Source organism: Oryctolagus cuniculus, chromosome 12 (genome assembly GCF_051225735.1).
Source record: "Oryctolagus cuniculus isolate XC-2025 breed Fujian yellow rabbit chromosome 12, ASM5122573v1, whole genome shotgun sequence".
NCBI lineage: Eukaryota > Metazoa > Chordata > Mammalia > Lagomorpha > Leporidae > Oryctolagus > Oryctolagus cuniculus.
Genome location: NC_142878.1, coordinates 36,573,939 through 36,601,518, shown reverse-complemented (window position 1 = coordinate 36,601,518; position 27,580 = coordinate 36,573,939). Strand labels below are relative to the sequence as shown.

The 27,580-nt window shown below is 42.2% G+C and overlaps 1 protein-coding gene and 1 non-coding gene across 4 annotated transcripts; one reads left to right on the top strand and one right to left on the bottom strand.

Annotated features, from left to right (window-relative positions):
- The first annotated feature begins 335 nt into the window (after nucleotides 1–335).
- On the top strand, nucleotides 336–26,737 carry GEMIN2 (gem nuclear organelle associated protein 2). Of its 3 annotated transcripts, XM_070053731.2 has the most exons (10): nucleotides 337–549; nucleotides 898–982; nucleotides 3,179–3,268; nucleotides 3,504–3,563; nucleotides 7,408–7,521; nucleotides 12,677–12,721; nucleotides 15,846–15,914; nucleotides 17,019–17,129; nucleotides 21,135–21,193; nucleotides 26,247–26,737. In XM_070053731.2, exons 1-10 carry the CDS (start codon nucleotides 377–379, stop codon nucleotides 26,284–26,286), a joined length of 846 nt encoding a protein of 281 aa, XP_069909832.1. In that variant the 5' UTR covers nucleotides 337–376; the 3' UTR covers nucleotides 26,287–26,737. The 3 variants fall into 3 exon arrangements, with proteins under 3 accessions (XP_002718197.1, XP_017203760.1, XP_069909832.1); XM_002718151.6 differs by lacking the exon at nucleotides 12,677–12,721 and having other exon boundaries at nucleotides 336–549; XM_017348271.4 differs by lacking the exons at nucleotides 12,677–12,721; nucleotides 15,846–15,914 and having other exon boundaries at nucleotides 336–549.
- LOC127483873 (U6 spliceosomal RNA) lies at nucleotides 19,660–19,766 on the bottom strand. Its single transcript, XR_007910667.1, has one exon. It is a non-coding gene; the product is annotated as a U6 spliceosomal RNA (small nuclear RNA).
- Nucleotides 26,738–27,580: the final 843 nt, after the last annotated feature.

Genomic DNA, 27,580 nt, shown 5'->3' with positions numbered 1-27,580 from the left:
AGAATTAAATGAGGAAATTTATAAAACGATTTTCCTGGGGTTTAAGAATTTAGAGCTCCAAAAATGATAATTATGCAAATACGTGATTTGATCCTAAAGCGTTTAAGGATCGTACACTAATAGGGATGAATAGAAGTTAATAACCCTCAGTCTTTACTCCAGCCTTAAACGAGAAAACACGATGTGAAAACCCGAAAACCGCTTTAGGACAACTTCCAGGAACCAAACCTGCGGCTCACTTTCCCACTGAAGCCTTAACCTCCAGGCAAGTAGTGCCTCTGCTCATGCGCACTTACGCTTTCTAAACTGCCGCAGGCTCTGCAGCGCGCCAAAATACACCTACTTGTGCGCCTGCGCCATGACCTAGACTAGGCGCATGCGCAGGGAGGGACCGGCTGGATTGAAAGCTATGGCGTGGGTACCTTCTTCCGAGTCGGCGGTGGAAGAGTTGATGCCCCGGCTGTTGCCGGTGGAGCCTTGCGACTTGACGGAGGGTTTCGATCCCTCGGTACCCCCAAGGACGCCGCAGGAGTACCTGAGGCGGGTCCAGTGAGTGCTTTGGCCCCGTACGGGTGGGCTCATCGTTCCCCCTGCCGCTGGGCAGGGCCCGTGGTGCCAAAAAGTCCCGTCCCTGTTGTCCCAGTTTATGCTCCGCATCTCTGGGTTACATCCCAAGTGGCGAGTTTCCTTTTAACTTGATAACGGATACCGAGATGTGTGTTCTTGGATTTCTTTGCTTTCAATCCAGATAATGTCAGACATCCCGTGTTTAGTACCCCAGTTGGAATTCTGGATTTTTAATTTCCTAATGAACTGTGGAAGTGGATCGCTTGTTTTACTGCACGCGAACAAAGCGCGATAGTAATTAAATTTCTTGCATTTATTGCTTATTTGTAGGATCGAAGCAGCTCAATGTCCAGATGTTGTGGTAGCTCAGATTGACCCAAAGAAGTTGAAAAGGAAGCAGAGTGTGAATGTTTCTGTGAGTTTTATAATCTTATGGGGATTTCCCTGACACACACATTCTTATAATATCCGAGAGTGTCGACTGTGGTGTACGTGATAGCTGACTGCTTCCTCTGGAGTTAAGCATTGGCTTGCACGCTTTGCCTCTGCCGCCTCGCAAGAACCTTTTCGTGACCTGGAGTTTATATGAAGACTTGCTCATCTTACTTTAGGGACGTGACCCAATACCTAAGGAGCCTTTAAATAGGCTACTTGCACTTTTATTTTTAAGGAACCTTTTTCCAGTTACGTTTTCATAATTACTTCTCTGGTGTTTATTTAGTGTAGTTTGCATGTTCTGAATTTGGCTGGTTTTTGTTTTTCTAAGAATAGAAAGCTGATCTCTTAGGCTTTTCTAGTTATGTGCATTTCTACTTATGGACACTTTTATTTATTTATTCAGCAAGTAGGAAAAGTAAAGTTAGTTGTTTTTGTTGTGACTAGGTTGTGCCAGGCTCTGGGAATACAATACAGGAAGGGATAAAAGATGCCTACCCTGATAGAGCTTACATTCTTCTGAAGAAGTTGGAGTAAACAAACAAAAATTAAAATTATGTATTGTGAATATTGCAGTGAAGAAAATAAACATCTATGATAATAAAAGAGAGAGCCCAGGTGGGCATTGTGGTGCAGCAGGTTGAGCTACGGCTTGGGACACCCATATAATAGTGCTGGTTACTCTGCTTTTGATCCAGCTTCCCAATAATACACTTGGGAAGCAGCAGATCATGGCCCAAGTATTTGAGTTCCTGCCACCCACATGGGAGACCTGCATGGAGTTCCTAACTTTGACCCAGCCCCAGCTGTTGCCATCTTTTGAGAAATAAACCAGGAGCCAGTGCTGTGGAGCAAAGGGTTAGGCTACTGTCTGCAGTGCTGGCATCCTATATGGGCACCAGTTTGGGTCCCAGTTGCCCCACTGATGGTGCACCTGGGAGAACAGTAAAGGATGGCCCAGGCGCTGGGTCCCCTGTCTCCCATGTGGGAGCCTTGGAAGAAGCTCCTGTCTCTGGGCTTTGGCCAGCCGAGCCCTGGCTGTTGGGGCCATTTGGGGAGTGAACCAGCAGATGGAGGATCTCTCTATCTTCTCTGTCTCTGTTTATCCCTCTTTTTCTGTCACTCTGATTTTCAAGTAAATAAATAAACCTTGGGGAGGAGAGAAGGGAGAATTACTTTAGTTGGAATAGTCATGGAAAGTCTATCTAATTTAGATATATCTAAATTATATTTAACCGAAGACCAAATAAAGAATGGCATTTTAAATTTTTATACTGGTATATCCTTTTCTTTCTACATTCTAAGCAATTTCTTTATCTGATATTTAAAATTATGAACATTTTAAATATTAATTTGTTATTACTATTGTTAGAGAGGGAGGGAGTACTTCCATCTACTGGTTCACTCTCCAAGTGCCCAGGATTGGGCTGAAATGAAGTTGGGAGTACAATGCTGGTCTCCCACCTTGGAGGCCAGAATCCAATTATTTGAGCTATCCCCACTGTCTCCCAAGGTCTGCATTAGCAGGAAGCTTGAGTTTGGAGCCAGAGCAGGGAGTGAATCCCTGGCACACCAGTGTAAGACACAGGCATCTTAGCTGTGAGGCCTACCCACTCCTCATCAGACACTAATGGGTTCATATAATTCCTTTTCATAAGTTTTTTAGTTTGTGGAACATGTAGTATGTATCTTACTTTAAAAAAGTGACCCTAATGAGTTTTATTTCAGAACAGTCCTATGTGATCAATTATGGACTATATACTCTTTTGGTAAACAAAAGTAGACTTCTTTTAAAGTCATGTCTTCAAATTATTTGAGTTCATTTTGTCCATACCAAAACTCTTTATTCTGAATATTTTTGTTTCAGTTTTATTATTATAGAAATGTAGGCCTAGATTATATCTCCAGAGATCATGTCATTTAATTTCCTAGAAACTCCCAACTATAAACCATTCCAGATTTCTCTTATTAAATAAAATATAGTGATCTTTTTTCTTACATTTTAAACCAAGACATAAATAGTGCAGTGAAAGGCCTACTTTTGTGTAACTGCAAAATGTACTTTTTGTCTTAGATCTTAGTTATTCTTCATCTTAGTTTTACATGTACCTTACAAAGGCATGGATTCTAGTTATAACACTAACATTGAACCTAACGCCTGTGAACTGATCTCTAGCTTTCAGGATGCCAGCCTGCCCCTGAGGGTTATTCCCCAACACTTCAGTGGCAACAGCAACAAGTATCACAGTTTTCAACTGTTCGACGGGTAAGTATCACATTTCATCAGATTGATTTCTCTGACTGTAGTTGGAAAAATAAGATTTATGATTCTGAAATATGCAGAATATTTGTGAATCCATTACCAATTTATAATCACTATGTAGCATACAGTTTGAAACCTGTTTTCCAAATTTTAGGAAGATTAGAATCTTATGCAGAAATTGATTGCTCTTCAGGTTACTGTTCTCAGAAGATCACTGTCTTAACTTTTCTTCCTTTAGAGTGTAAACAAACATAGAAGTCACTGGAAGTCACAACAGTTGGATAGTAATGTGACCATGGTATGTAATCTCAACTTAATTTGTAAACTGCTTGAAATAGTCTGTATTTACCTCCAGTCTTTAAAGATCTGTTTTCCTGGTCCATATTATTTTCAATCTCTTCCATATACCATTAATGGTATTAGTTCTGTTATGCGAGTAGTCAGTCATGTTAAGGTGTTAACTTTCATGATAATTTTAATGCACAGTGTCTTGAGGGATTGGGATGGGTAACTGGTTGGCCTCTGCAAGTCCTTATGGTTTCTTTGGGATGTTTACTTTTTATAAAATAAGTACGTTCCATGATTTACAAAAAGATTGAATAAAGGCTAATTGGAGGATGGGTATTGGGACTAATGGTATGCCTGTCTCCTGTATCAGAGCGCCTGGGTTTGAGTCATGGCTGTGCTCCCAGTTCCAGCTTCCTGCTAATGCACACCCTGTGAGGCAGGGGTTGATGGCTCAAGTGGAAGGCTCCTTGCTAACCACATGGGAGACCTGGATTGAGTTCCTTGCTTCGGGCTTCAGCCTGGCCTATCTTTGACTGTTGGGGACATTTGGGGAATGAAACAACTGATAAGAACTCTCTTTCTGTCTTTCTCTCTTTTTCTTTGTTTTTGTCTGTGCATGTATGTCTGTCTTCCTTTCAAATAAATAATAAAAACAAATAATTTTTTAAATATTTATTTATTTATTTGAAAATCAGAGTTACACAGAGAGAGAAGGAGAGACAGAGAGGGATGTCTTTCTTCTGATGGTTCACTCCCCAATTGGCTGCAGTGCCTGAAGCTGCGCCAATCTGAAGCCAGGAGCCAGGAGCTTCTTCTGGGTTTCCCACATGGGTGCAGGGGTCCAAGGACTTAGGCCATCTTCTGCTGTTCTCCCAGGCCATAGCAGAGAGCTGGATTGGAAGTGGAGCAGCCAGGTCTCGAACTGGTGCCTATATGGGATGCCAGCACTGCAGGTGGCAGCTTAACCCGCTATGCCACAGCGCCCCTACAAACAAATTTTAACAATACTTTTTAAAGACTTGTTGGATTTTCCTGATGAATTAATGGTGTCATACAGTAAACCCATATATTTGTAGGGTATCATATCTATTTCACAATAAAGTGACATAGTAATGAAACCAATCAGCCATATAAGAAAGTTGTCTTTCCTGTGTTTTATCAGCTTAGAGATAATTTTAAGTTCTTCAGGAGTCCTGAATAAAAAGAAATTGGGAGAGCACCAGGATCCTGTATCAGAGTACTACTTCAAGTCCCAGCTGCTCCATTTCCAATCCAACGTCCTGCTAAATGCTCCTGAGAAGGCAGCAAGTGATGGCTTAAGTACTTGAGCACCTGCCACCCACATGACATCACATGATTGATTCAATCAGCTGTTGAATCAGAACAGTCCATCACTACAGTAGAGTATTATAAAGTAAACGTGTTTAAAAAATGAAAATTTTAGAAGTACATTGCTGATGGCAACTATGTAAATATATGTAAACATTTATTTATTGATTTATCCAGTCATCTATCAAGTATTACTGTGTATTTTTAAAAAGCTTTTTCATTTGAAAGGCAGAGTGACAGGCTCAGTGGGAGGTTGAGAACAAGGAAAGAGATCTTCCATCTGCTGGTTGACTCCTCACGTGGCCACAGCGGCCAGGGCTGGGCCAGGCCAAAACCAGGAGCCACAAACTCCCTCCAGGTCTCCCTATATGGGTGGCAGAGGCCCAGGTACTTGGACCATCGTCCACTGCCTTCCCAGGCCTACTAGCAAGAAGCTGGATCGGAAGCAAAGTAGCTCAGACATGAAGGGGCACTCCAATATGAGAGGCGGGTATTGCAAATAGTAGTTACATTTGCTGTACTGCAGCAACTGCCCCACACTGATTGATTGATTTCTTTTTTTTTTTTTTTTTTTTTTTTTTTTTTTTTTTTTTTGACAGGCAGAGTGGACAGTGAGAGAGAGACAGAGAGAAAGGTCTTCCTTTGCCGTTGGTTCACCCTCCAATGGCCGCCGCGGCCAGCGCGCTGCGGCCGGCGCACCGTGCTGATCCGATGGCAGGAGCCAGGTGCTTTTCCTGGTCTCCCATGGGGTGCAGGGCCCAAGCACTTGGGCCATCCTCCACTGTACTCCCTGGCCATAGCAGAGAGCTGGCCTGGAAGAGGGGCAACCAAGACAGAATCCGGCACCCCGACCAGGACTAGAACCCGGTGTGCTGGCGCCGCAAGGCGGAGGATTAGCCTAGTAAGCCGCGGCGCCGGCTCTTTTTTTTTTTTTTTTTTTTTTTTTTAAGATTTATTTATTTACTTGAAAGTCAGAGTTACACAGAGAGAAGGAAAGCCAGAGGTCTTCTATCCGCCGGTTGACCCCCTAATTGGCCGCAGTTGTCGGAGCTGCGCTGATCCGAAACCAGGATCCAGGAGTTTCTTCTGGGTCTCCCCCCTGGGTGCAGGTGTCCGAGCACTTGGGCCATAGCAGAGAGCTAGATCAGAAGTGGAGCAGCTGGGACTTGAACTGGTGCCCATATGGGATGCCAGCACTGCAAATGGGAACTTTAGATGCTACGCCACAGTGCCAGTGCTTGCCCCACTCCACAGTGATTTCTATCTTTATTATCCTCTTTTGAACATACCCCAGTGTGCATTAAAATGTGATGTAAGGTAAACATATCCCACATAGATTGTATCCACCCAAGCACTGTAATTTCTATGACTGTCATAAGAAACTAGATGGCTTAAACAGAAATGTACTGATTTTCACGATCTTGAAGGCTAAAAATTCAAGAACAAAATGTAAATGTCAATAGTCAGTTTTTTCTAAGGCTTCTCTCCCTGACAGATGCCCTCTTTCTCTTTGTTTTGTCTTCACGTGCATTTTCTCTGTGCATGTAAATCCCAGGTTTCTTTGTGTATCCAAATTTCCTCATAAAAAGAAACCACTGAGGGCTGGGTTTTTGGCACAGCAGTTTAAGTCACCATTTGGAATGCCTCCATCCCTGGTTCAAATCCTACCTCTGCTTCCAATCGTACCTTCCTGCTACTATGCACTCTGGGAGGCTGCAAGTGATGCTCCAGTATTTGGGTCCCTGCTACCCACACTGGAGACCCAGATTGTGTTCCTGGCTCCCAGCTTTTGCAGGCTTTTGGAGAGTGAACCAATGATGGAATATTCCCTACCCACTCTGGCTTGCTCTTACAGGAGTAAATTTTTAAAAATTTAAAGAAAAAATTTTAAAGAAAAGTTATAAGACACCCTGGGATTAGATCAGAGACTACCCTAATTACATAACTTTAATCACTTCTTCCTAACTTCAAATATAGTCACCTTCTGAGATATTAGAAGTTAGGGCCTCATGGGCCAGCGCCGCGGCTCACTAGGCTAATCCTCCACCTAGCGGCGCCGGCACACCGGGTTCTAGTCCCGGTCGGGGCGCCGGATTCTGTCCCGGTTGCCCCTCTTCCAGGCCAGCTCTCTGCTGTGGCCAGGGAGTGCAGTGGAGGATGGCCCAAGTGCTTGGGCCCTGCACCCCATGGGAGACCAGGAAAAGCACCTGACTCCTGGCTCCTGCCATCGGATCAGCATGGTGCGCCGGCCACAGCGTGCCGGCCGCAGCGGCCATTGGAGGGTGAACCAACGGCAAAGGAAGACCTTTCTCTCTGTCTCTCTCTCTCACTGTCCACTCTGCCTGTCAAAAAAAAAAAAAAAAAAGAAGTTAGGGCCTCAATATATGAATTTTGGGGCACACATTTCTGCCCATAACTGACCCCATATATTTGTGTTGAGCTGGTAAGAATAGGGCGATTCTTTTTTTAACGTTCACTATAAAGAATAAGTACAGGAAAATTAATTCCTTTTTTTTTCCTCTTAGCCAAAGTCTGAAGATGAAGAAGGCTGGAAAAAATTTTGTCTGGGTGAAAGGTTATGTGCTGAAGGGGCTGTTGGACCACCTACAAATGAAAGCCCTGGAATTGATTATGTGCAAGTAGGTAATAATGCAGATAAACAAAGCATAGCATTTTAATTTTGGTGCCTTACTTAGTGTAAATACAACCTGGGCCAAATCAAGTCTGTAGCCTGTTTGTCTATACCCCATGAACTAAGAACGATTTTTGTGTTTTTAAAGCATTGTAAAAAAAGTAACATACAAAATGTGAGAAATAATATGTAGCCTGCAAAGCCTAAAATATTTACTGACTAGCTGTTTACATGAAATATTGCCAATCTTTCATTTATTTTATTGAGTATAATCTACAGAGTGGCAGACTAGTTCCTGAAACAATTCACTGTGGCATATTGTATGTCGACTTCATATCTCATGTCTCAGTGGTAGAAGAATTTTGAGTTAGATAGGAATTAATTTGTGGAAATGATTAGGCACAGGTCAAACACTGAGTTAAGAGTACTTAAGAAAACATTACATAATCAGAGAGATGGCTTTAAAATCTTCAGTAAGTTACCTATTCTGGAGAGGAAATGTTAAGAAAGTATTTATTAGGGGGCCAGTGTTGTGGTATAGCAAATAAAGCTACCACCTGCAACGCAGCATCCTGGTTCATGTTTGCTCACTTCCGATCCAGCTCCCTGCTAATGACCTGGGAAAATCACCAGAACATGGCCCTAGTGCTAGGCCCCTGTACCCAAGTGGGAGACCCAAAAGAAGCTTCTGGCTCCTGGGTTTGGCCAGGCCCAGCTCTGGCTATTGTCATCTTTTGGGGAGTGAACCAGCAGATGGAAGATAACTCTCTGTGTGTGTCTCTTCCTCTCTCTCTGTAATCATGCCTTTCAAATAAATAATTTTTTAAATATTTATTTTATTAATTTGAAAGACAGAGTTACAGATAGAGGCAGAGACAGAGAGAGAGAGAGGTCTTCCATCCGCTGGTTCACTCCCCAGATGGCCACAACAGCCGGAGCTGGGCTGATCTGAAGCCAGGAGCCAGGAGCTTCTTCTGGGTCTCCCACGTGGGTGCAGGGGCCCAAGAACTTGGGCCATCTTCTGCTGCTTTCCCAGGCCATAGCAGAGAGCTGGATTGGAAGAGGAGCAGCTGGGACTAGAACCAGCGCCCATATGGGATGTCAGTGCTTCAGGTCAGGGCTTTAACCCACTGCACCTCAGCACCAGCCCCTAAATAAATAAAGCTTAAAATAAATAAATAAATAAATAAATAGGCAGCTCCTGGCTCCTGGCTGTTGCAGCTTTCTGGGGAGTGAACCAATAGATAGACTATCTCTCTGTCTCTCCTCTCTCTGTAATTCTGCCTTTCAAATAATTTTTTTTTTAAAAGAATCCATTTAAGTTTGACATGGCTTCAGTCGTAAATTACGTGGCCCACTCCTTGTCCTTCAGGATTCACCTGATCTCAAGTAGGTAGATGTTTCTTTTTTTTGTTTAAGATTTTATTTATTTATTTATTTATTTGAGAAGTAGAGTTATAGACAGTGAGAGGGAAAAACAGAGAGAAAGGTCTTCCATCCATTGGTTATTAATTTGAAAGACAGAGTTACAGATAGAGGCAGAGAGAGAGAGAGGTCTTCCGTTCGTTGGTTCACTCCCCAAATGGCCGCAATGGCTGGAGCTGCGCCAATCCAAAGCCAGGAGCCAGGTGCTTCTTCCCAGTCTCCCATATGAGTGCAGGGGCCCAAGGACTTGGGCCATCTTCCACTGCTTTCCCAGGCCACAGCAGAGAGCTGGACTGGAAGAGGAGCAGCCAGGACTAGAACCAGTGCCCATATGGGATGCTGGTGCCGCAGGCAGAAGATTAACCTACTGCGCCATGGCACTGGCCCCAGTAGATGTTTCTATAAAACCCACTGCAGGGAGCCACTGTTGTAGTACATCTGGTTGCTGCTGCTGGGGAAGCTGGCATCCCATATCAGAGTGCCAATTCCAGCCCCTAATGCTCCTCTTTGGATCCACTTCCCTATTGGAGTGCCAGGGAAGAAAGAAAAGGATAACCCAAGTACTTAGGTCTTTGCCACCCACGTGGACGACCGAGATGGAGTTCCAGGCTCCTGGCTTCTACCTGGACCAACCCAGCCATTGTGGACATTTGAGGAGTGAACCAATGGATGGAAGATGTGACTCTGTTTTTCACCCTCTCTCTTTCACTCTGCCTTTCAAATACATAAATTTTTTAAAATATAAACAGCTCCAAAAATCATTTAAAAGGCCAAGAGTCACCTCACATACAGACATATCAAACAAAAACAAGAAGCAAAAGATCATACATCCCACAGAAAGGAAATACAATTTGTTTCTGTATGACTGGATGCCCAGCTTCCATTTTAATAGAAATATAACTTGGCTGGCGCTGTGGCGCAGGGGGATAAAGCCCTGCCATAAGGGTGTCAGTTCTAGTCCCAGCTGCTCTTCTTCCAATCCAGCTCTCTGCTGTGGCCTGGGAAAGTAGGAGAAAATGACGCAAGTCCTTGGGCCCCTGCACCCACATGGGAGACCCGGAAGAAGCTCCTGGGGACGGCGCCGTGGCTCAATAGGCTAATCCTCCGCCTTGTGGCGCCGGCACACCGGGTTCTAGTCCCGGTCGGGGCGCCAGATTCTGTCCTGGTTGCCCCTCTTCCAGGCTAGCTCTCTGCTATGGCCCGGGAGTGCAGTGGAGGATGGCCCATGTGCTTGGGCCCTGCACCCCATGGGAGACCAGGATAAGTACCTGGCTCCTGCCATCGGATCAGCGCGGTGCGCCGGCCACAGCGCGCCACCCACAGCGGCCATTGGAGTGTGAACCAACAGCAAAGGAAGACCTTTCTCTCTGTCTCTCTCACTGTCCAATCTGCCTGTCAAAAAAAAAAAAAAAAAAAGAAGAAGCTCCTGACTTCTGGCTTTGGAATGGCGCAGCTCCAGCCATTGGAGCCATCTGGGGAGTGAACCAGCGGGTGGAAGGCCTCTCTCTCTGTCTCTACCGCTCTCTGTAACTCTGTCTTTCAAATAAATAAAATAAATCTTAAAAAATAAAAAACAGAAATAGAACTATAATGAGCTACTTTTCAGATAATATATTGGCAAAAATCAATATACCATATATAGGCTGGAAAAATAGGCATTCTTACACTTAATAGAGGAATCTATATAGTCTCAGTCCTTCAGCAAAGTTAATTTGATGCTTTCTTACACGAGAAAGTTATTCTTTGGATAATTTTTTTTTTTTAAGATTTATTGATTTACTTGAAAGGCAGAGTTAGAGAGCTTCCAGCTGCTGATTCATCCCCCCAAATGGCCACAAGGGCCAGGTTGAAGCCTGGATCCTGGAACTTCATCCACATCTCCCATGTAGGTGGCGGGGGCCCAAGTACTTGGGCCCATCTTCTACTGCTTTCCCAGGCACATGAGCAGGTAGCTGGATCAGAAGTAGAGCAGCCAGGACTCACAAGGGAGGCTGGCATTGTAGGCAGTGGCTTAACCTGCTGTGCCACAATACTGGCCCTTTGGATAATATTTTTCTTAAGATTATGTATTTATTTATGGGGCCAGTGCTCTGGCATAGCTGCTAAAGCTGCCACCTACAGTGCCAGCATGCCATACAAGCACTGGTTTGAGTCCGGCTGCTCTACTTTCAATCCAGCTCTCTTCTATTGCCTGGGAAAGCAGATGATGGTTCAATTTCTTGGGCCCCTGCACCCATGTGGGAGACCGGGAAGAAGCTCCTGGCTCCTGGCTTCGGATTGACACAGCTCCGGCCGTTGCAGCCATCTGGGGAGTGAACCAGCGGATGGAAGACTTCTCTCTCTCTCTGTCTCTGCCTCTCTGTAACTCTGCCTTTCAAATAAATAAATCTTAAAGTAAAAAAATTATTTATTTATTTATTTTGAAAGAGTTAGAGAGAGGGAGAGAGAGAGAGAGGAGAAAGAGCTTCCATTCTGCTGGATCACTCCCCAGATGGCTGCAATGACCAGCGCCAGGCCAGGCTGAAGCCAGGAGCCAGAAGCTTCATCCAGGTCTCCCATGAGGGTGGTAGGGGCCCAATTCCCCAGGCCAACATCTTCTGCCTTCCCAGGTGCATTAGCAAGAACTGGATGGGAAGTGCAGCAGCCAGGACTCAAACTGGCATTCTAATGTGGAATGCAGGCATGTAACTGGTAGCTTAGCAATGTACCACGATACTGGTCCCACAGTATTTAATAAGTTAATTTTTTCAAATAGTATCTTGTTTTAAACTTTATAGTTCAACATTTTAGTTATTAAAACCATACCTGGCGCCGGTGCTGTGGTGCAGCTGGTTAATGTCCTGGCCTGAAGCACCTGAAGCACCGTGGGTGCTGGTTCAAGACCTGTCTGCTCCACTTCTGATGCAGCTCTCTGCTATGGCCTGGGAAAGCAGGAGAAGATGGCCCAAATCCAAATCCTTGGGCCCCTGCACCCATGTGGGAGACCTGGAAGAAGCTCCTAGCTCCTGGCTTCAGATTGGCACAGCTCCAACTGTGCAGCCAGTAGGGGAGTGAACCAGAAAATGGAAGGTCTGTGTGTGTGTGTGTGTGTGTGTGTGTGTAACTCGTTCAAATAAATAACTAAATCTTTAAAAAAAAAACCATACTTTACAATTTATGTATTCAAATTTGAAGACATTATTTCTGTGGTATCATCAGTGTGATAGTCCCTGGGGTGTCTCTTTACAGTGAGCAGGGAAGGAATTTTCTCTTATCTGTTCTTTGTTTCCAAACAACTGTTGTAAATAGTCTTAAAAAAAATAAGTTTTTTTAGCCGGCGCCGTGGCTCAATAGGCTAATCCTCCACCTTGCGGCGCCGGCACACCGGGTTCTAGTCCCGGTCGGGGCGCCGGATTCTGTCCCGGTTGCCCCTCTTCCAGGCCAGCTCTCTGCTATGGCCAGGGAGTGCAGTGGAGGATGGCCCAGGTGCTTGGGCCCTGCACCCCATGGGAGACCAGGAAAAGCACCTGGATCCTGGCTCCTGCCATCGGATCAGCGCGGTGCGCCGGCTGCAGCGGCGGCCATTGGAGGGTGAACCAACGGCAAAGGAAGACCTTTCTCTCTCTGTCTCTCTCTCTCACTGTCCACTCTGCCTGTCAAAAATAAAAAAAAAAATAAAAAATAAATAAGTGTTTTTTAAAAATGAAGCCCTCCCTACAGTGCCATTTAGTAAATTTCAGTCTCATCTTCTCTTTCAGATTGGTTTTCCTCCCTTGCTCAGTATTGTTAGCAGAATGAATCAGGTAAAATCTATCTAATGCTATGGATATGTGCACTTTTTGCATTCTGTTGTTTGCAATGTGAGAAAGTATTTGAATACATTTACTGAACATTTAAAATGTGTAAGACCTTGTCCTAAGCTCTACAATAGTTCTTGTTTAATTCTCACTACAACCCTTTGTCAGGAGTTCGTAATATCTTTTTTTTATAAGTGAGAAATAAAATTTGAGCTTAAGTGATTGCAAGTGGTTTTTTTTTTTTTTTTTTTAATTTTTTTTTTTAATTTTTTTTATTTTTGACAGGCAGAGTGGACAGTGAGAGAGAGAGACAGAGAGAGAAAGGTCTTCCTTTGCCATTGTTTCACCCTCCAATGGCCGCTGCTGCAGCCGGCGCACCGCGCTGATCCGATGGCAGGAGCCAGGATCCAGGTGCTTTTCCTGGTCTCCCATGGGGTGCAGGGCCCAAGCACCTGGGCCATCCTCCACTGCACTCCCTGGCCATAGCAGAGAGCTGGCCTGGAAGAGGGGCAACCGGGACAGAATCCGGCGCCCCGACCGGGACTAGAACCCGGTGTGCCGGCGCCGCAAGGTGGAGGATTAGCCTATTGAGCCACGGCGCCGGCCCGCAAGTGGTTTTTGAACAAATAAATGGCAGCACTGGGATTCAGTGTCCTGGTAGATCTAACTCCAAAGCCCATGCTGTTAGTCACAGTGCTAAAGTATTGTGTACCTTTCAGTTCTAAATCTTAGATTCTGGGACTTGACTTAAATAGTAAGGTTAGATTACTGTTTGTATCTAGATGTCCTCCACATTTCTTTAAGATTGAAATACAGAATTTCTTGCATCAGAAGAGGAGAAATAAGTTTATTCAGTCATTTAGGAATGGCGTTTGTAGCTACTTAAAAAGCAAATAAATTGTTTAACTGTTTACAGAGCGTTGTGTACCTTTGGAAAATGTCTTTTTTTTTTTTTTTTTTGAGGCTTATACTCTGTTGAAAATCATACAGTAGGCTGCCAGTTTCACGTACTTGATCATTTGTATGAAGATACTGCAGCTGTCATTGTAAATTCTATCAGTGTAGGTTTTTTGGTAAGCCATATTTGAATAAGCCACAGGATGTTTTTTCAAGAGTTTGATAAATTCTACCTGTATAGCTGTAAAACAGGTCTTTCTAGATTTGTTTCTTCAGATTTGTACTTTGTTTTGAATTGAGAAATGGACTAAAGGTAAAGACTCTTTTTTTGAAGAGTTTGTCAAGTTTTTCAAATAGTTTTAAATTATATTAGTAGTTACAAACTAAATCCTAGTATTTTAATCAAGGCATTCATTGATATTTGAAAGTATAGGAATATTTGTCTTAGAAGCCTATTCCCACCCCAAATCCCCTTAAGCTGGATGGTAAAAATAGCATTTTAAGTGTTAAAGCATTCATATAAATAGGAGTAAGTGTCTGGATTACATTTCTGTAATAATAGAATTAAAAAGGAGTCAATGCTCCAACATGGGCATCAGTTCATAAAGCAGACTGATAGAATGACAATTGCTTTAAGTAGCACTCTGACCTCAGAATCAGCCCTTAAAGCATTCTGGTCTACCTGAAAAGCCCATGGAGATCATTTCAGGCATGGAAAGCCAAGACACTATGGCAAAAAATGTCCTACATGAAGGACTTCTGTGGGTGAAACTCCAGTAGAAGTGGTGGTCATCAAAGAAGGATGTACTTTTTTCTGCAGGGAGGAGAGAACTTCCACTTTGCTTATGGCCTTGTCTAAATTTTAACAAATTCTGACTTAATTAACTTTAAAGAAGCACCAAGAACGATACATCTTTTGTGAGCAATTAGACATACCTATAACTTATAAGACCTTGATTTATACAGTAAAAGAAAATAAGTCCATACAGTTCTGACGGAGTTTGTGAATTCAGAAGGCTTACATACCTTAGACAGCACTTGTCAAGAGCCTCAGGTGGTCACTGACATCATACATAAGAGTGTTAATTGTTAAATTAACAACAGGAGTCATTGTGCACTAACTTCCCATGCAAGACCTCTGTCCTCCAAAGAGTTGTGTTATCATAGTTAACAGTGAAACTTGTTCTCAAAGATTTATTTTGTTTTAGTGTATTAAGTGAATGATATTTTTAAGTCTCATAAGTTTTACATCTGCCTAAGTGTCCAACTCCTTTGCTTGTTTTCTTAGGTGCTTCCTTAACTAATGATAAAATTTGTTCTCAAGGACTTATTTTCTTTTATTAAGTGGAGGTCTTATGTCTCATAAGTTATAGTTATGTCTAATTGCTCCCAAAAGATGTATCATTCTTGAATGCTTCTTTAAACTTAATTTTCTCAAAAAAAAAAAAAAAGGTAAAATTAACTTCGAGATATAATGACCTTGAACAGCCCTTGTCTCAAGTGTTGAGAAACAGTTTTGTGTGTGTGTGTGCAAATTGTTGAACTCTTTACTTAGTATAGAGTTGATCTTCTGTGTATAAAGTTGATTGAAAATGCATCTTAGGGCCGGTGCTGTAGCTCAGTAGGCTAATCCTCCGCCTTGTGGCACTGGCACACCGGGTTCTAGTCCCGGTCGGGGCGCCGGATTCTGTCCCGGTTGCCCCTCTTCCAGGCCAGCTCTCTGTTGTGGCCCGGGAGTGCAGTGGAGGATGGCCCAAGTGCTTGGGCCCTGCACCCCATGGGAGACCAGGAGAAGCACCTGGCTCCTGGCTTCGGATCAGCACGGTGCGCCAGCTGCAGCGCGCTGGCCGTGGCGGCCATTGGAGGGTATGCATCTTAGTGGAGAATGGGACTGGGAATGGGAGAGGGAAGAAGAAGAGGGGTGGGAGTGTGGGTAGGAGGGAGGGCAGGTATGATGGGAAGAATTACTGTATTCCTAAATTTGTACTTAAGAAATTCTGAAGTTTGTATTCCTTAAATAAAAGGTTTCTTTGGTTTTTTTGGAAAAAAGAAAGCCTATTCCCAGAGGTGACTCTTATTAATGAGTCAGTTTTCTTTGGAAATCTAAAGAATGAGACAATCTTAAATGTTGCTTTCTAACTAAATTTAGTGAAACTCCTATTGAATTTGTCAGTATTTATTACTAATATTATAACTGTTCTGTGCCACTATCCCCCCCCCCCCTTCTTTTTAGGCAACAGTAACTAGTGTCTTGGAATATCTGAGTAATTGGTTTGGAGAAAGAGACTTTACTCCAGAATTGGTAGTGTTATCTTTTTATTTTCATAATTCAGTTTTATTTTCATAGGATACATGAGGTGTGACTGTATGGTATTTGTGTGTGTGTGTGTGTATACTCAAATGTGTTACTAGCCTTGTGCCACACCATGATGTTTTTGGGCAAGGAGGGCTTCATCTACAGTAGTGGTCCTCTAAGATTATATAGCCTGGTCTTAGTTTGTGTAAGTACTTGCTATGTGTATGCATAATGACATGATAGCCTGATAATGTATTTCTCAGAATGTGGCCCTGTCCTTAAGTGATACATGACAGTATACGTGTAATCTGAACTATGCTTGTTTGTGGTGCAATAAGGAACCTACACCAGGGTGTAAATCAACATACTGCTTCCTTCGTTGACAAAGTCTTCCTTTGGCAGGGAGGGGGAAGAGGACAAATGTCAACCAAAGAGTTAATTTATATCCTGGTACAAACTACTTATCTCAGTGCTGAGCAGTAACAGTGTGCTCACAGGCTGGCAACAAGTCTGCAAACCCCACTTCCAGTGGCACTGGTTAAAGTTTAGAATGCATTTTCTAAAATGACCTTGAAATCAGTCCACAAAAGGATCAGAAGTAACAACAACAGCAAGTACTACATGCTAGACATTATTCTAAGAACCTTACATATAATAATTCATTGGGCCCTCAACAATTTATTAACTGTTATTATCCACAATACTCAATTAACATAATACAGCTTGTAATTGGCAGAATTCAGACTCAAGTCAGGGCAGTCTGGCTCTATTTCTACACTGTTAGAACTATGCTACACTGTGTTTACTTTATTGCTTTATATTCACAACTCATTTTTTTTTGGCCTTAAAAGTTGGGTTAATTTGATGAATATTTTTAAATGAATTACCTGTTTGTTCTTTCTAATTTTAATAAATTTTATCATCTTTGAAAGATTTAGTTTTTAGAAACCAGCAGTGTTTCACAGCTAAAGATATTTGTGAAAGAGTGTATCTGAGGGTCTAAATGTAACACAGTAATGAGTTGTATGAATTTATTCATGGAAGATAACCAGGCACAGCTTAGAATATTTAAACTTGTGATTTAATAGTTTTTTTTTTAATCCTATTTAGGGAAGATGGCTTTATGCTTTATTGGCTTGTCTTGAAAAACCTTTATTACCTGAGGCTCACTCATTGATTCGGCAGCTTGCAAGAAGGTGCTCTGAAGTGAGGCTCTTAGTGGTAAGTTTCACCTCACTTTTCCAAATTGAAAGCATCCAGCAGTTTTTATAGTGGTGAAAAATTCCAATAGAAGGGAGACCTTTGGCATATTTTGTTAGTTGCAATTAGAATTGGCCACATAACAAGAAAGTGGAAAATACTAGCAACTTAAATAAAATGGCATTGTTGTCCTCAGATAAAGGAAGTAGGCAGACAAGATGTAATATAGCAGTAACCCAGGCCTTTGGGTTCTGCCACATGTGGCTTCCTCAGGTTCATCTCAGGATTCCAGATGCCTGCTGGAGTTTTGGCCATTATTTTTTTTTAAAGATTTATTTATTTATTTGAAAGTCAGAGTTACACAGAGAGAGGAGAGGCAGAGAGAGAGCGAAGTCTTCCGTCCGATGGTTCACTCCCCAGATGGCTGCTCCAGCTGGAGCTGCGCTGATCCGAAGCCAGGAGCTTCTTCCAGGTCTCCCACGTGGGTGCAGGGGCCCAAGGACTTGGGCCATCTTCTACTGCTTTCCCAGGCCATAGCAGAGAGCTGGATTGGAAGAGGAGCAGCTGGGACTAGAACCAGCGCCCATATGGGATGCCAGCACTTCAGGCCAGGATGTTAACCCGCTACGCCACAGCACTGGCCCCAGCCATTAGTTTTCATTACAGGCAGCTTTTCTGGAAAGAATAAAGGGAAGAAGGCCAATCCCCCTTTAAATAGCCTTCCCAGAGGTTCTGTAAGCACATCTAACTGTGTAGTTCATTGGCTGGAATTTAGTCATATAGCCATAAGGGACTGTGGAAAGTGTTTGCTTTTGGCTTAAGTGGCAGTATGCCTGGCTAAAAATGCCTGCACTGTTACTATATTAATTAATCTGATGCCAGATTAAGCCCAGTTTTGATCTTTCTCTTTATCACTCTTTCCTTGTTCCCAAAAACACATACTTGGTCTCTGTTGAACACTCCAGAATATTTTCATTGAATTTCCACAGTGTGACCCAAACCAACTACTGTTTGGCATGTACTTGAAGCAAAATGTGCTGGCCATTCACTAAATATATCCCAAGCTTTGTTGCTAAACCTTCCTCCCTCACAAAAATGACTTTCTATTCTCTTCCAGTCTGCATCTAAGTACCACTTATTTTTCATAACCTGGCTTATATTCCACCACTTGCTATGATGTGTTCCCTGATCCAGACAATTAAGAATCGCTCTATTTTCTCTTTTAAAAAATAATAGCATGCATACACAGATCTATTGATTCACTCTCCAAATTCTGCAACAGCCAGAGCTGGGCAGGGCTGGGCTGCACTGAAGAGAAGAGCTGGGGAGTCATTTGAGGTCTCCTACCTAAACCCAATTACTTGAGCCATCAGCACCACCTCCCAGGGTCTATATTGGCTGAAGCTGGAGTCAGGAACCAAAGACAGGAATCACTCATAATGGGATGTGGGTGTCTTCACCTCAAGGCTAAACACTACTCCTGTCCTCTGTTTTTCTGACATACTTTGAATCATTTTTAGGGCTGTTAATACATTTTTCCACTTACTAAATTTAATGTGGCTATTTCATCTTCTGTGCTGTTAACAGATAATGGGTTTTATTCAGCTTTGTTCCATACAAAAAAAATTTTTTTTTTGACAGGCAGAGTTAGACAGTGAGAGAGAGAAACAAGAGAGAAAGGTCTTCCTTTTTCCGTTGGTTCACCTCCCAAGTGGCTGCTACGGCTAGTGCTTTGCAGCCAGCGTGCTGCACCGATCCAAAGCCAGGAGCCAGATGCTTCCTCCTGGTCTCCCATGCGGGTGCAGGGCCCAAGGACCTGGGCCATCCTCCACTGCACTCCCAGGCCACAGCAGAGAGCTGGCCTGGAAGAGGAGCAACCGGGACAGAATTGTTAGTTTTCCTTGAAAAACTTTTAAAAAGATTTATTTATTTATTTGAAAGGTACAGTTACAGAGAGAGAGAAAGGAGAGACAGAAAGATCTTGCATCCCCTGGTTCACTCACAAAATGGCTGCCGCATCCAGGGCTGTATCTGGACACCAGGAACCAGGAGCTTCTTCTGGGTCTCCCACAGAGGTGCAGGAACCCAAGCCATGTGGGCCATCTTGTACTGCTTTCCCAGGCCATAGCAGAGAGCTGAATCGGAAGTGGAGCAACCAGGACTCAAACTAGCTCCCATATGGGATGCCAGCACCACAGGCAGCAGCTTTACCTGCTATGCCACAGCACCAGCCCTGCTCCACTTCTGATCCAGCACCCTGCTAATGTACCTGGGAAAGCAGCAGAGGATGGCCAACTGCTTGGATCTGTGTACCTACATAGGAGTAAGAGTTTAGGTCCTGGCTCCTAGCTTCAGTCTGGCCCAGTCCTGGCCATTGTGGCCATTTGGGGAGTGAACCAGTGGATAGAAGGTCTCTCTCTCTCTCTCTTTCTCTCCCTGTCTCTGAAATTCTGCCTTTCAAATAAATAAAATGAATTTTGAAAACAAAAAAGACTACCTTCCATGTGTCTCATACCTGGCATTTAAAATTTTTATTTATTTGTTTATTTTTTTAAATATGGAATGCTTCATGAATTTGTGTGTCATCCTTATGCAGGGGTCATGCTAAGCTTCTCTGTATTGTTCCAATTTTAGTATATGTGCTGCCAAAGCAAGCACAGGCCTGTCATTTTAACAAATATTTTAAAGTGAGCTTTCTATAATGTACAGTTCAAAGTTTCCTCTATCATAATTCAGAAATTTGATCTGGAATATTTTTTAGTATGTCTTTAACTAGAAGCCAAGATTTTATTCCTTCTCAGTTATAAATTCCTTAAAATATTTTTTTAGGGGCCAGTGCTGTAGCGTAGTGGGTAAAGTTGCCGCCTGCAGCGCCAGCATCTCATATGGGCGCTGTGTCATATCCTAGCTGGTCCACTTCCAATCCAGCTCTCTGCTATGGCCTGGGAAAGCAGTACAAGATAGCCCAAGACCTTGGGCCCCTGCACTCACATGGGAGACCTGGAGAAGCATCTGGTCCTGGCTTCGGATCAGCACAGCTCTGGCCATTGCAGCCAATTGGAGAGTGAACCAGCAGATGGAAGACCTCTGTGTCTCTCTGCCTCTCCTTCTCTCTCTGTGTAACTCCGACTTTCAAGTAAATAAATAAATCTTAAAAAAAAAAAAAAAAAAAAAAGATCTTCCATCTGCTGATTCACTCCTCAAGTGGCCGCACAAGTCTGGGCCAGGCCAAAGCCAGGATCCAAGAACTCCATCTGGGTCTCCCACATGGGAGGCACCTTGACCATCATCCACTAGATCAGGAGTAGAACAGCCAGAACTCAAACTGCTATTCTGGTAATGGAATGCTGGGGTCACAAGCAACAGTTTAACATGCTAGGCCATAATATAGGCCCATCCTTAAAATACATTTATGTTTTTCATTACTGCCCAGTCAGGACATGCCTTTTTTTTATTGCTCCTATAATTGAGGCCAAGGGAAAAAATCTCTCTTGTATTACTGTCTTCAGAACCTCCAATTCTTAGTTGTTTATCTGTTCAAAATCTTTGTAAAAGGTGATCTTAGGGCTGGCACTGTGGTTTAGTAGGGTAGGCCTCCACCTGCAGCACCAGCATCCCATGCCGGCGCCAGTTTGAGTCCCAGGCGCTCTACTTCCAATCCAGCTCTCTGCTTGTGGCCTGGCAAAGAGGTGGATGATGGCCCAAGCACTTGGGCCCGGAACCCATGTTGGTGGCCAGGAGGAAGCTCCTAGCTCCTGGCTTCGGATCAGCCCAGCTCCATGTCTGTAACTCTGCCTCTCAAATAAAATAAATAAATCTTTAAAAACAAAAAAAAAGGTATCTCAACCGTTTCTCAAGTAGTCATTAATTCTACAGTTTATTTCTTTGACAGTTCCATTTTCATGTTATAGTTATTATCAGCTTATAAAATTTTCATATTTTACATCTTAAAGTTTATTTCAAAATATCGGAAAGAATAGTCTATACTTAATTTTTTCTTTTTCTCTTTTTTGAAATTTTTTTTAGGACAACAAAGATGATGAGAGAGTTCCTGCTTTGAATTTATTAATCTGCTTGGTTAGCAGGTATACTTAAGTAATCCTGGATTTCTTGTTTGGTTGTTTATTTTTTTTTTTTTTTTTTTTATCTTTTATTTAATGAATATAAATTTCCAAAGTACGACTCATGGGTTACAATGGCTTCCCCCCCGATACCGTCCCTCCCACCAACAACCCTCCCCTTTCCCACTCCCTCTCCCCTTCCATTCACATCAAGATTCATTTTCGATTATCTTAATATACAGAAGATCAGCTTAGTATACCTTAAGTAAGGATTTCAACAGTTTGCTCCCACACAGAAACATAAAGTGAAAAATAATAGATGATTTTTTTTAAATGATGATGAAATCAGATCAGACCTATTGTCATGTTTAATCCCAGTGAGAGTCAAGTTGGGAATTGAAAATTTCTTTCTTTTTTTTTCTTTTTTTTTTTTTTTTTTTTTACAGAAGATCAGTTTAGTGTACATTAAGTAAAGATTTCAGTCGTTTGCACCCCCATAGAAACACAAAGTGAAATATACTGTTTGAGTACTCGTTATAGCATTAAGCCTCAGTGTACAGCACGTTAAGGACCGAGATCCTACATGAGGAGTAAGTGCACAGTGACTCCTGTTGTTGACTTTACCAATTGACACTCCTGTTTATGGCATCAGTAATCTCCCTATGCACCAGTTATGAGTTTCCAAGGCTATGGAAGCCCCTTGAGTTCTCCGACTCTTATCTTGTTTAGATACGGTCATAGTCAAAGTGGAGGTTCTCTCCTCCCTTCAGAGAAAGGCACCTCCCTCTTTGAAGACCTGTTCTTTCCACTGGGATCTCACTCACAGAGATCTTTTTGCCAGAGTGTCTTGGCTTTCCATGCCTGAAATACTCTCATGGGCTTTTCAGCCAGATCCGAATGCCTTTAGGGCTGATTCTGAGGCCAGAGTGCTATTTAGGACATCCGCCATTCTATGAGTCTGCTGAGTATCTCACTTCCCATGTTGGATCACTCTCCCCTTTATTTATTCTATCGGTTGGTGTTAGCAGATACTAGACTTGTTTATGTGCTCCCTTTGACTCTTAGTCCTTTCTGGTTGTTTATTTATCACTGAGTATAGAACATGTTTAATTTTTTGATTTGTATTTTTTAATTGCTTAAATCATTTGTTCATTTTCAGTTGGGGTATATTTTTATTTAGTACATGTTTGATTCTATTTCTTACGTAAGAATTCTCCCTGGGACTTATTTAAAAACTTTTTCATACTCTAAATAAAACATATATATTTCTTTTAGGTATCTTCCTGGATGTATCTTTGTTCCACTTATCAGTGAATCTATTGCAATGCCAGTAGCTTTCGATTCTTTTTTCTAAGTTATGTATTTGAGCGAGAGCAGCACCCATCCTCTGGTTCACTCCTCAAATGCCTTCAAATGCTTGTGGCTGGAAACAAAGCGGGGGAACCAGAAACTCAATCCAGGTCCTATTGGCAGGGACCCACTTACTAAAGAAAGCTGTCAGTACTGCCTGCCAGGTTCCTACTTAGCAGGAAGCTGGGAATTTAACCCAGTACTCCAATCTGGGATGCCAATGTCTTAATTTCTAGGCTAACTGCCTGTCCCTGTCAGTACCATTTTAAAACTTTATAATAGGTTTTAAACATCAGGAAAGTGAGTAATCCTGTGCCCATTCCTCCCTCTCCTAAACAAGATTCTTTTTTAATATACATATTCAGTATCTGGTTTCCTGATCTACAGTAATTTTGCTGCTAATGATAATTCTTTCTGCCAAGCATTTCTCTTAGTGCTATGTAGTAGGAATTCATTTAATCCTCGTAAGATAGTTATTTTATCAGTTTACTGATGAGAAAACCATGGCAGAAAGAGGTTAAATGACTTCCTACCGTTGCAAAGCTAGTAGATGATAATGCTAGGGCCCAAACCCAAGCAGCTTTACTCCAAAGCTAAGCTAAACTATACTCATCACCATTTAAACTAATACCTGCTTTAATCTATTTGTGCCCTAGGCACTCTGATCCTTACAACATATCAAGATTTTTTTTCCCTTTTGCAGGTTCAGGAATGTTAAGTAATTGATAGTTCAGTAAACCAGTTATTAATAAAACCAGAGACTTAAACATGGTTTCTGATTGCTTATCCATTGAGATTGTACAACGTGATACAGTTATGAAAGAGGAAATACTCAAGTGTATTGATCATATTTTTCCTCAGAAAGTTAGATAAAAATGAAAAAAGTTCAAGACAACAAAAAGTTTGAAAATATAAATTATAAATAAAAAGATTATGACAAATTTGAAAAAAAAGAGTAGCTCTTTATTCATTTTGTGGTCGTGGCTTCCAGACAAGTATTTGCTCTTATTACAAATCTTGATTTGTTTGTTTTGGTAGCTTCAAGACAGTAACTCCTTTGTAGAAGTAATATACTCAAGTGAATGGAATCCCACTTGACTGGGACCAAATACACATTTAACCACTTTAATAATTTTACCAATGATAAGCATCTTTTTTAAGCTTCTTCTGGAGATGTTCAAACAAACACAAACATAGAATAAGCCCCAGAACCATCCATCACCCAGCCTCAACAAGTATTAACTGTTCACTAGTATGTTTCATTTCTCCCCATTTTTTTTGTTAATGTTTTTTAACTAAATCACAGACATATTATTTCTTCTGATCAAAACTTTTCAAACACGTGATTGTAATACTGGTAGCAAAGCTTATAAATTTTTTAAATACCCCAGTAACACCTACCAGTCTATGTTTCAGATACTGTAGTTGTCCCAAAAATGTCACTTTACATTTGAATTGTTGAAGTCAGAAAACAAATAAGATCCATTCATTGTATTTGTATATTTCTCAAGTCTCCCCAACAGCCCCTTGGAATGGTTGCATGTGCTCTCTCTCTCTCTCGCTCTCACTCACTCTCTCTCTCTCTCTGCCATTTATTTGTTTAATAAATTGGGCCACTTGACATAAAATTTCCCATATTCTGGAATGACTGTATCTTAATGGTAGTATTTAATATGTTCATCTAACCCCGTATTTTCTGTAAGCCAGTACATAGTCTAGAAGCCTGATTATATTGTTAGAATTTTTTTCTATTAAAAAAATAACTTCCCGGCCAGCGCTGCAGCTCACTAGGCTAATCCTCCGCCTGCAGCACCGGCACTCTGGGTTCTAGTCCCATTTGGGGTGCCGGTTCTGTCCTGGTTGCTCCTCTTCTAGTCCAGCTCTCTGCTGTGGCCCAGGAAGGCAGTGGGGGATGGCCCAAGTGCTTGGGCCCTGCACCCGCATGGGAGACCAAGAGAAAGCTCCTGGCTCCTGGCTGCAGATCAGTGCAGCACACCAGCCATAGCGGCCATTTGGGGGGTGAACCAACGGAAAAAGAAGACCGTTTTCTCTGTCTCTCTCACTGTCTTAACTCTGCCTGTCCAAAAAAATAATAATAACTTACCATTAATAGTTTGGTTGCCCTGATATAATTTGTAAAAAAACAACCAACCAACCTGGGGGAGGCATTTGCCCTAGCAGTTAAGACACTGGTTAAAGGGTATGCATGTAGCCACCAATTAAGTCACCTGTATCTCAGGTACTTCTACCCAGGTTCGATACCTGGCTCTGGTTCCTGACTCTGGCTTCCTGACAACACAGAACCTGGGAGGCAGTGGTGATGCCTCAGTTAAGTTTCTGGCATTCACATAGGAGATCTGGATTGAGATTTCAGTTCCCAGATTTAACCCAGCCCAATTCCAAGCATTGTAAGCATTTGGAGAATGAGCCAGTGGAGTGGAGCGCTCTCTTACTCTCTCTGCCTCTGAAATTAATTTTAAAAAGTAATAAAAATTAAAAAATCATGGTACATGCTAGATTATTTCCCTTTATTACTAATTTTGGAATAAAAACAGGTGACTTAGCAATTTCCTAAGACAACCAATAAGGTTGTTTCTATTTTTTAATTATCTAATTTAATAATTGTAACATTGGTGTATTTCAATCCATTGGTGTCGTTATTCTTTTTAATGTGCAAATTGTTCCTTCCTTGACCAGTGGGACCACTTTAAGTCTGTCCCTATATCCTTTTGACACAACTCTTCGTGGTCTCTTAAACCTTTATTACTTTCTGGTATGCCAACATGATTCAAATTTATCTTGGACATTTCTGGCTTCAGAAATGGAATCAGTCTTTCTCCCCTGGCATGCTGGTTCCTTATTAAAAGTTGGAAATGGTATTTAGACACCACAGTTTGAACACGAGGGAAGCTAGAAGTCATCGCTCTTAGGCCTGTTCAGTCCACAGGGCTAGGGAGCTTTTTTTTTTTTTTTTTTTTTTTTTTTTTTGGACAGGCAGAGTGGACAGCGAGAGAAAGAGACAGAGAGAAAGGTCTTCCTTTGCCGTTGGTTCACCCTCCAATGCCCGCCGCGGCTGGCGCACTGCAGCGGGCGCACCGTGCTGATCTGATGGCAGGAGCCAGATACTTATCCTGGTCTCCCATGGGGTGCAGGGCCTAAGTACTTGGGCCATCCTCCACTGCCCTCCCGGGCCACAGCAGAGAGCTGGCCTGGAAGAGGGGCAACCGGGACAGAATCCGGCGCCCGGAACGGGACTAGAACCCGGTGTGCCGGCGCCGCAAGGCGGAGGATTAGCCTAGTGAGCCGCGGCACCGGCCAGGAGCATGTTTTTTTAGAAAGAAATAAATTTTGAGTTTAAATTAATATTTCAATTCTAATTTAAGATTATGTGACAATTTCTTTAAAGTTATTCAGTGCTTTCCCTGACCCCCAATAAATGCCTAAACCTCAGATGGTACTAAATTCTACAAATATGTTTGCATCCCTACACACAGATGGTAGCATGCTAAATAATTGTTCTATACCCTCTTTTCACTTAGTAAATCTAGAAATCACATTGTAGCAATGTAAATTTTTGTTCATTCTTCATAGTCTTCCATTTGTAGATAAACTATAATTTAGTTAACCAGTCTGCTTATTGATGGACTTTTCAGTTGTTTGTCGTCTTTTGCTACCACAAGTAGTGCTATAATTAATATTTTTATGCATAAATTCTTTTTTCATCCAGGTATTTTGACCAACATGACTTAGCTGATGAACCATCTTGATGTAGGTGATCTCAGGGACTGAAGACATTTCTGATGCAGGCAGCCTAAAACTGAGGCGGTACAATGCCAGTTCAAGCACAGATCGTTTCACATCTTCAACACTGTGTGAAGGGTTTGCATCTTAACCTGTACAACTAAAGTTGACACTCAGAATATAGATTGTATTAATTTGAATGCCTGAAATATCTGGAAAATCCCACTTGGTTTTTGATTAACAGTTTGAATAATTTTCTGCAATCACGTGTGTTTATAACAAATTGAATGCCATTCATTAGTAAAACAGCCTGCATAAAAAAATGTATGCTGAGATTTTTACAGAGGTCATTGGTGCTGTTTCATTGTTTGTTTACATAATTCATGAAATATCTTGCTGAAAATATATTTTGGTTACTAAAATTGTTTGATTCTTGAGCAAAATAAAAGGCAATGAATGTACTTGGTATAATCTAAATTAAATGGCAGATTTGTTCATAGTCAACAACAATATATTGTTTTCCATTTAAGCTCAGTACTTTTATTTTTAAATTATTTATTGTACAAACAAAATCTTTTCCAACAAAGCATTTTCAAAAATTTCTTGTTAAGTCAACTGTTTTGATTTTATTGACCAATCTGTTTATATCAGTCATAACATCTATTTCTGTATCTGGGATATTTCCTACATTAAGTAACACGTAGGGATTGATCTCTCTCACAAAGCAAGTCTAGAGGTGATGAAAACTGGCATTGATTCAGTGACTCAACAATATCAAGGTCTCTGAGATTCCTTCAGCCTTTCCCACATTATTACATGCTGTCCACTGTAATTCAAAACAGTGTTTCTGTATTCAAGAGAGGAAACAGGGAAGAAGATGAGCCTTCTACATCTCATCTTTTTCTCATAAAAGCAGAAGATTCCCAGAAATCCACATCAGGTTTATTTAAATCTGTTGGCCACAACTATAAAACACAGTAATGGGGCCGGTGCTGTCGTGTAGCAGGTAAAGTCACTGCCTACAGTGCCAGCATCCCTTATGGGTACCGGTTCAAGTCCCGGCTGCTCCACTTCCAATACAGCTCTGCTATGGCCTGGGAAAGAAGTGGAAGATGGCCAAATCCTTGGGCCCCTGCACCTGCATGGGAGACCCAGAAGAAGCTCCTTGCTCCTGGCTTCAAATCAGCGCAACTCCGGCCATTGTGGCCAATTGGGGAGTGAACCAGCAGATGGAAGACCTCTCTCTCTCTCTGCCTGTGTAACTCTTTCAAATAAATAATTTCTTTTAAAAAATTATTTTTGTTCCTCATATAATTCTGG